Source organism: Fringilla coelebs (assembly GCF_963513975.1).
Source record: "Fringilla coelebs genome assembly, chromosome: 1".
Taxonomy (NCBI): Eukaryota; Metazoa; Chordata; class Aves; order Passeriformes; family Fringillidae; genus Fringilla; species Fringilla coelebs.
This window is the reverse complement of record NC_140028.1, coordinates 120,622,947-120,632,043: the sequence shown is the minus strand read 5'-3', so window position 1 is coordinate 120,632,043 and position 9,097 is coordinate 120,622,947. Positions and strand designations below refer to the sequence as shown.

Genomic DNA, 9,097 nt, shown 5'->3' with positions numbered 1-9,097 from the left:
AGAATAGATTATTCACTGTCAAATAATGCTAACAAATGAGAATATTTTTTCTGTTACATGCTGGAAAATGGGGAAGAAACCTCATGACTTTATACATTACCTGCAAACTCTTTTCCTACGTGCTCCTTTTCAGTCAGCCCAAGTTACTGTATCCTCATCTTGGTGATTTCTGGGTTAACTAAGAAAATCACTACTGCACATGTTGTGCCAGTGCAAAACTGTGCACCATCTGCACTTAGCAGCAGAGGGAAATAAGACCCAGAAAGAATTCATCACTAGTTACACATTTGAGATGGGGGTGGGCTCTGAAATTCTCCAGGCCCCCCCTGGATTCATAAAATCATATGCAGTATAAATATGTGCATGAACATATTTGGTAGGAAATGTCTTGAAATACAGAACTTCCAGAAACATGCAGTGAGGCTGAGCAGACAAAGGAAGAACCTTCTGAAAACTGTCTCCTCTTTTCCCCTCCCCTGCTCTTTCTTCAGGCTGACACATCAAGAGCAATTCAGAATCACCTGGGTTCACACTTCTTTCAAGAGTCATAAGCCATATGTGATCCCAGTATAACTCCACTAGAGGCTGCTCTGCAGCACCTCCACTGGTATTTAATTTCTACACAGGAATCTAAATTAAACTTCTGACTTTTCTTTCATAGCTGCCAAAAGAAGTCAGCTGCTGAATTGAGCTGTACATTTTAGTTTGAAATGTGTCTTGAGGGACAGGCAAACCTGCACCTCTCAGAATTGATGATGGTCTCTAGAGGCAAGTAGGTACTTAGTCAAAATGGTAACTACACTCAAAGACAAGCTCAGCACCAAACCTGTGCTTTTATGGTTTTTTTGAGCCACTCTCTTCAACAGCAGAGTTCAAAGAAAGTTTGTCTCCATTCTTTTACAAATAAATTTCTCCATATTGGCCATAGAATAAATTCCAAACACTTTTATTGCCCCAAGATGTGGATGTATTTTAAGTACCTGCAGAGTTAGGCAGCTAAGAGACGCAGATGATTTTTAAAAGTTCCCCTCTGTTCTCCTTCACTAATTCATCCAAGCAGGAAGTGCTCCAGGTTTTGGAGCAGAGATCCTCCTGTACCCTGCAGGCCCAGGTGAGGCAGGCTGTCCCCCTACACCCCATGGAGCAGGGGGATGCCAGAAAGGCTGTGACCTGCACTGGGGCAGGTTTGCTGGCAGGACTTGTGACCCTGCAGGGACCCACACCAGACAGTCTGTTCCTGAAGGACAGCACCTCATGGCAGGGACTCACTGTGGCAGTTTGGGAAGATGTGCAGCCCATCAAAGGACTCATGCTGGAGAAGCCCATGGAGGACTGTCTCCAGGAAGAGGGACTCCACATTGGAGCAGAGGAACAATGTGAGGAGTCCTCCCCCTGAGGGGGAAGGAATGGCAGAAGAATCACTTGATTAACTGACCCCAATCCCCAATCCCCATTCCCTGTGCTGCAGGGGCGGGGGGAGGAGGTGGAGGCAGAGAATTTGGGAGTGATCTTCCTTGTCTGCACCCATGGGACTTTTGTTATATTTTTTCTTAACTGTCCAGCTGAAGATGGAAGTGATATGGTGATTTTAGTGTGCTTCTTTTCTCCACCTTGGATCAGCCCACCACAAGCATCTCCACAAATTGTAAATCTCTTTTCAACTGATAACTTTGATATAAAACTCCTCAGAGATTTATGACATACTTTGAACCTCAGTGATGCAAACTGATTTAATGTTTTCTTTCATGTAGGTGGAGTGGCTTTAAGAACTAAGGGTCAAAACCCAAGAAAAGTTTTGGTTTACAGCATTCCTAATAGTTGCTTCTGGGTTTGAACCACTTTTCATCTATTACTCGTTACCTGTGTGTGCCCAAATTTGCAAAGACAGATACGTGGCTCTGTGTGCCCTACAACACTCATATTGCACTGCTGCATGTCTGTGCATTTGTGCTACAGTATGCAGCATGTGAAGTTTAGCTCCAGTTTCTATTATTTAAACATTTCTTTCAGTGTGGCTGAGGTATCAAATACATGTGAGGAGAAAGGAGATCATGTGGCCCAGCCTCCTGTTGAAAGCATGGCCAACCTTCTGTTGAAAGCATGGCCTTAAAAAAAATAATTATCTGCTGAGGGATTGCTGTGTGAGACAAAGCAGTAGTTGGGTGCCTCTGAAAATTTGGGATGTAGCAAAATGAATTGTCCTGTGCAGGGTTTTTCTGACCTATGTCTGTCTTAATCACCTGACTCCTTTTTTAAGACCTGCAAACAATGGAAATACCCTTCTGTTTTTCATTTCACTTTATGCACTATCAGCATGTTGGAGGATGGTAATAAAGGATGGAAGGAACTTGAATGGCATTTAATAAGTTCTGGGTTTTCAAATCTGTCATAACCTCATAACCATATACTTTTTTTTCAGTATTTCAAGTACAATGGTAGCCTGCAGAGGTGTCTGAGTTTTCTGAAAACTAATCTAGAATATTTCTTCTACCAGTTAACTCTAGGGATCTAAGTGGATAATTTGTATGACAACAAAGATACTGTAAGCCTCTCTTTTCTTTCCTAGTAGCACAAATTTTTCTCAACCAAACTCTGGGCTACAAAAGATCTGAGTGGCACAAGCTGAGGCCCTTCTGCCTTATGTCATCAGGAGAGCAGCACAAATGCAAATCAGACATCTATGGCTGTCAATGTATCTGTGCCAGATGTACTTTTGTGGGTGGCACTAATGAAAGCATTTCCAATTCCTGCTAACAGGTGCTTTTAAACTTGGGGAAATTTTTTAAATGTCTTGCTTCAAGTTTGGAAATTTCCAGTGGCTGTTGTTGCTAAGGATAAACCAGTTTTCATATTTTAAAGCAAATGCAAAAAGCAGTTGCAAAAGCAATTGAAAGGAATCTAAGACTCACAGATTTCAAACACGATTCCCAAGTCTGGCTCCTTCTGAGGGTAAACCAAAAATGTCACTCTACACTCCACTAAATCTGTCTAAATGATATATTGAAATCAACCCCATGATGAGCCTTTGGACTTATAAATTAATCAGTACCTTGTCAGCTGTCTTCTCTATAAGCTTAAGTCAGAACCTAAAATAAGCCTGGTGTTTTTTGCATGGAGACTTTAATAACAGGCATAAATATTACTTGTATGGCAAGGAAGGCTGGGAGCTCCTGAACCCTACAGGAATTCATGCCAGGAAGTCCCAATAGCCTCCCAATTGATTTACTTGTGTCCTTTCCTTGCTTTTTCCCAATTCATGAATAATATCTGTATGTGGATAATAAATAATCCAGTGAGTGATAGCTAGAGCAATGGATGTTGCCTGTGGTGCCCCTTCTCCTCCTGTTGCACTATCCAGTGATTGTTTTCTCGGCTCATGTGCTCTCAAGCCAAAAAGAAATTTTGCACAGCCTAGCATAATTCCTGCTATATGTACTCTTCAGCTAGCAGTTCCTCTGCTAAGGAAAAATAAATCAATAGCCACCTCCTGTATCCATGCTATGAAGCTTGTCATAAGAGAACAACTTAATTGTACCTGCTGCTGGGCCAGTGTTTGGGCTTCTGCCTTCCTCCCACAGCAGCTATCATTAATGCCAGTAGATGGGTACCCTTTCCCTGTTGCTAGGTGATATGTGCCTTAAAAAGGCAGCTTCTATTGCTGCTCAGGGATTCTCACAAAACTTGTTTCCTTTTGGTTCACATGATGTGCAGTGAGGTTTGCAGGACCAGAAACACAGCTCAAAGCTCAGGGCATTTCCTTCTGCTGTCCATTTGACTGTAAATCACTTAAAGATCCTGTTTTTCCTGGATGAGGAATAAATGACACCTGTTCTGGTGGTAGGCAATGGCAAGACTTCTACTTCATAGCCTGGATCTTTGACTTTCCCCAAACACAATTTGTTGACCAGTGTCCTCCAGCATGGACTTGGCTGCTATACCCAAGTGTTATACTCCAAAACAGGTCTTTCAACAGCACTTGTTAGGTAAAGTGTTTTCTGAGGCTCAGAGAAAAACCCTAAGATTGGTTTGGGACTCTTGCATTCAGAAAGTGTAACCTGACTGGTTTTTATCTGTTTAGAATTCGCTATTTCTTTGTTATTTCAGGTGTGAGTGAGCAGAGAGAACAGATATTCTCAGGACTGTAGTCTGATTCCTTTGGATTGAATTAGATTCAGCAGTCACAGGTTGAATAGTGTGTTTCCTGTAACCTCATTAACTTTGTGGAGGAATGGCAACTCAGCCTCTGTCCCATCTATGAATTGATCTGATCAATTCGATAGGGGTTTTTTTCCAGGTTCCTGTAAAGATGGAATGTAAGGACACCTGGTTACTGGTTTTTCAGCATAAAGGCTAAGACAAGAGACAGGAGAAGTAATAAACACTCAGATATCCAAACCCTGAGGGAGAGGAGGCAACAGGACAGTAGCAAAGAGCAGAATGCCCAGACCACTTCTTGGTGGACTGGAGCAGAACCACTCAATGCCTTGAGGAGGTTCAGCCAGACACGGAATGGACACTGTGCACGGACACTGTGAGCAGGGCTGGGTGTGATCTGAGAGCACATCTCAAGCCAGGCTGGCTGGACAGCAAAGTGAGTGGTCTGATTGCCAGCAGCTGAGGAGTCAAAGGGACCTGGAGGTCGGAGGGCTAGGATGGAGAGAGACAGATTGTCTGGTTCCAAGCTAGTGAACAGACTGAGCACCAAAGGGCTGCTGATGAAGGCTCCCATTTGTGTGATGTCAGTTTAAAGCTGGACTAGCTGGTGAGCTGAAGAGCTGTAGGAGCCAGCTGCCAGAGTCAAGTTACCTTTCAGATTTATATCCAAGATGACCCATAACAAACAGGAAAAGTGTTTTCTCAACACTTGATTTTCTTTAGCTGCTCATGACACAAAGGCTATCAGCAGTTTTGATCATGCTTCTCATTATTATTTTTCACATAGTAGGCTTCTTTTTATTTGAACCATGCACCTTTATTAATTTTATGCTTTTTAAAATTCTGCTTTAAATGCTGTAAATTACATAGCCATTGTTCTGAAATTCGGTTTTACAACCAATAGGACATAAGTAGCACAGAAATAAATAGAATTTATACTAGACCACCACTGAAGCAAACTACCACAACAATCACTAGAATTATCATTGCCTTATATGTCAAGGGTTTGTACAGAAAAAAAAGACATTATGCATACATGAAGGCAGGTTTGCATTTCAATTCACACATTTCCTTTTGATGACCTTTAGTTCTGGAAACATATTGCAGCTTTTCCAAGTCTTTCAAATTCTGTCTTCATCATTTCATTCCAGTATTAATGTAACTGTTAGAATTCATATCCCTAAAAATACCAGACAAATAAAACAAAAGCTGTTATAATTAGGTGAGGCAGTGAGAAAGGAATGAAAGGAATCAAATTAAACGAGAGAGAACCTTGGCTTCTAATATATCTGTTATCTTTTCTGGCCTGAACTTCTACTTTATTCATGTGTCAGATGGAGGTCAGGGGTAGCCAGCTGAAACTTGGTTGCAAGAGAAATGGGCAGTTCCAGTAAGACAGCAGTTATGATAAGAAGGACTGTTGTTGAAGAGCTGGTTTAAATTATTCTTGGTAATAGCAGGAAATGGTTTTTCTATGCTGAAAATAATTCTGAGATGTCATAAAAATTTTTCCATGAAAAATCAAAATCTCAAACATTGTTTCAGTGAGAAAATATGAAAAAAATAGGATTGGATGAGAAGAAATAATTTTCAGAATGCTGCGGTTGAGCTTGGAATTTTGTCTTTTATTAACTCTAATTTGCATACATTTAGAAAATGGAGGAGTAATTTGTAGGTAAGTTTGTAATTTTATAGCGCTGAAATGGGATATTTTAATGATTCTGAACCTTCTTCACCAAAGCTATTTTCAAACTAGACTTTTCAAAATGAAACCTGATCTAAAAAAGCATCAAATCTTACCCTGTCATATGAACATTTTCAGATTTGGCTATTTGGCACCTTCTCATTTAAAAAGGTTTGTAAAAAGGTTCTCTACTACTTTTAATGAGGCTTTTTGATTTGATGAACTGCAATCTTTCTTTTGGCAAATTGAACTCATATTGAAATGCGTAGGAATATTCCTAGAGGAATTCTAGCTGTATTTAATCATTGCCAACCTATGATTTAATATGCATTTTAATATGTGGCTTGAACACTTGTGTAGCATTACCTGGTTAGAATTCCTGAATGTTTCGAGGCAGATTGACAGCCAGTGACTTCCCAAATCTCTGTGGCAAATTTAGAAGTGATTGGCTGGAACCTTTAACAAGTGGAGATCTCTCAAGCCTGTGTGACACCTTTGGAGCATGATTAGGTATGTTCTCTCCAAAAGCTCTTCCAAATCTCAGGGGCAAATTAGAAAATGGTTTAATGCTTCTTTCTTCTGGATAATTTCTTCCAAATCTAAGAGGTAAATTAGCAACTGAATTTGGCATCTTGCTTGCTGTAAAAGGGTTCATTTTGATGATATCTTTTGGTCCCCAGTCTTCCATTTCTTCAAAATTGAGACTCCTCTGCTTTTCTTCCAAAATATTATCTTTAATCTAAAGAAAATTGATTTTAAAAAGGATATGATCATTTTATGGGGAATTACTCCAGCTACCAATGACACAGAGTATTCAATTTCATACCTCCTTAGAAAGCTGCTGGGCAGTGCTCTTATTTTTTTAAATATGTAATGTTTTTTAGATCTATTTGCTAAACTCCATTGTAACGTGAGCTCCTTCATATGGATCACTTCATATGCTGACATTGTCCTGCTTACCTTTTCAGAGCTCTGACCACAAGGGCATATTTCCATATCAGTGTCAGCAAATGGTTCAGCTCAAAGGGTGTCAGTTGGAAATATTTCTGGGCACAGGTGTCAGTAGCTGTGCAGTCAGTTAAGACAGGACAGCAGTGTTGTCAGGTCCACATTTGCTGGTATCACCACCTGAAGTTCTCTGCAGTGGAAGATGCTGAACACATTTTGTGACTTCACACAGACCCAGACTCGTATCATCTGGTCTGGATGCATAGGAGGATGGACCAGGCTACCAGAAGCTATAGCTCATTTCTCCTCAGCATGGGGTGGGTGCTTTGGACCCAATATCCATCCAGGCTGTCAGGCAGGGAAGTGAATGGAAAACTTTTGGGTCAAGTTCACATCATACTTGTTCTGGCCCTGCAGCATAGAGGTTGCTCTGAGCTTTAAATGACTTTGGTCCTCCATTAGCCCACAAGATACATTTGGAGCTCCTGGGCTCCTAATTTTTTGTGCAAACGACACAAACCACACTTTCTATATCTATGCTCTCATACCATGGAGAACTGAGCCTAGTATATTACCTGTCTCATGATGCTGAGGGCAGCTGTTGCCTGAAAAAGATCTTTACCAGTGTGACCCTTCTTATAGAGCAGTGTTCTTCCCTTGGCATACCAAAAATAACTTACTTTTGTGACAAAAATAAGTTTTCAGGACTTAGCAGCAAATATGTTTTATTTTAAATTTCAGTCAAAGACACAAATGCTACTAATCATAATTTCCTTCCTTATCCCTATTTGTCTTCCCTGTGAGCTTCTCCAGTTACTGGCAGAGAACAGGAATGAGCCATTCTAGTTCATACTTCATGATTAAAACTTTAAATAAACTATCCCTCTGATTGCACCTGCACACTGCTTGTGGAAGTATATAAAAGATAGTGAGCTAAAGTCCAGAGGATTTGAGTAGCATAATCGAATTTGTATTTTGTTTTGAAGGATGTTTATTATACCAATGATGATCAGCCAAAAAGAGGGGTTGGCTCCCATTTCCTAGGGAGCATTTGCAGGGAAGACATGAAAAATAATACAGATGAAGTGTGCAAATTTCATTTGGCACCTATTGCGACATAATAAATGTGCAACCCTGCAAAGAAATTTTTATAGGCAATTTCCAGAGTAAAATTTTAAGGCCATTAAGTATATTAGATTTAAAGTGTTCTCTGTTTATCATTATTCTTTGAGTATTACAAGCATGCCTTTATTAAGTTTGGATTAACAATCTATCTGTTATATTATGTGCATAAAACACCTGACAGGAATGTTAATTGAGGACTCACTGTGTAAGTAAGAAACTTTTCAGAAAAAGTTGAAGCCTAATCACAAAACTGCGCTGCAAGAAAATTGGAACATGAGTTGATTTACACAATCAACTCATGTGTTTGAGCAAAGGAATTTCTCGAAAATTCTTTTGACAAGCGTTTTTCATATTGCTAGTGCTGTAGTGCTGAATACTGTGGAATGAGTTTAGGACAGCCTGTGCCAAAAAATCCAGTGTGCTCAGGATCTCACCCACAGTTCCCCCCAACAATGTCACAATAATACAGATCTTACCTCATAATATTTATCATCTCTGTCTTCTCTGCTCTCCAGCCTGGACTTCATTGGTTCATTTAGGCACATGCTGTTTGATGTGAGAAAGACCACTGTGGCTAAAGCAAGCAGAATAAACTTTTTGGTTGAAATTACTTTCATTTTTCTCAAGTTAAGCTTACTTAGAGAGCTCAGAATCTGTACAGAAAATAAAACTGCCATCTTTTTATATATACAGAAAACAAAACAAAATTTTTTCACCATGACATCAGTCTCTAAAGCTCCAATTCCCAGTATTAATTAGGGAAATAATTTGAGTATATTGGAAGAATGTTGGGAATTTCAACATAACTCCTTGTTAGGGACACGCTGACTTTACAAATATTTCCGTCTGGTGAAGTATGTGTTAATTAGCTAATTTTGAGAGCCACAAGAGTAGAGATGTACAATAGCCACAATGCTCCATCACTAGTGGACAAAATCGCCTTGTTTCTTTCTTTTGTATCGGTGTCCTCAGAAGAACTATGAAAGGAAGCTTTCCCTGTGTAAGTATTCTTCTGCTTAAACAGTCCTTTTAGACCACAGAATGCTTTTTTGTACTTATGTTTATACTTATGTGCACCTAGGAACATTTGTCCCGTTAAAATCAAGTGCTGTGTATTGGAGCTGTTGATCAGATCCTAAGAGATGTTATGCATCAACGTAATCTATTGATGTACATAATGCCTAC

General features: G+C 39.9%; 1 protein-coding gene across 1 annotated transcript; it reads right to left on the bottom strand.

Moving 5' to 3' along the window:
• Positions 1–6,209: 6,209 nt before the first annotated feature.
• On the bottom strand, positions 6,210–8,529 carry NPVF (neuropeptide VF precursor; the record flags this gene model as incomplete). Its single annotated transcript, XM_084209111.1, has 2 exons — positions 6,210–6,578; positions 8,389–8,529. 2 exons carry the CDS (start codon positions 8,527–8,529, stop codon positions 6,210–6,212), a joined length of 510 nt encoding a protein of 169 aa, XP_084065237.1.
• Positions 8,530–9,097: the final 568 nt, after the last annotated feature.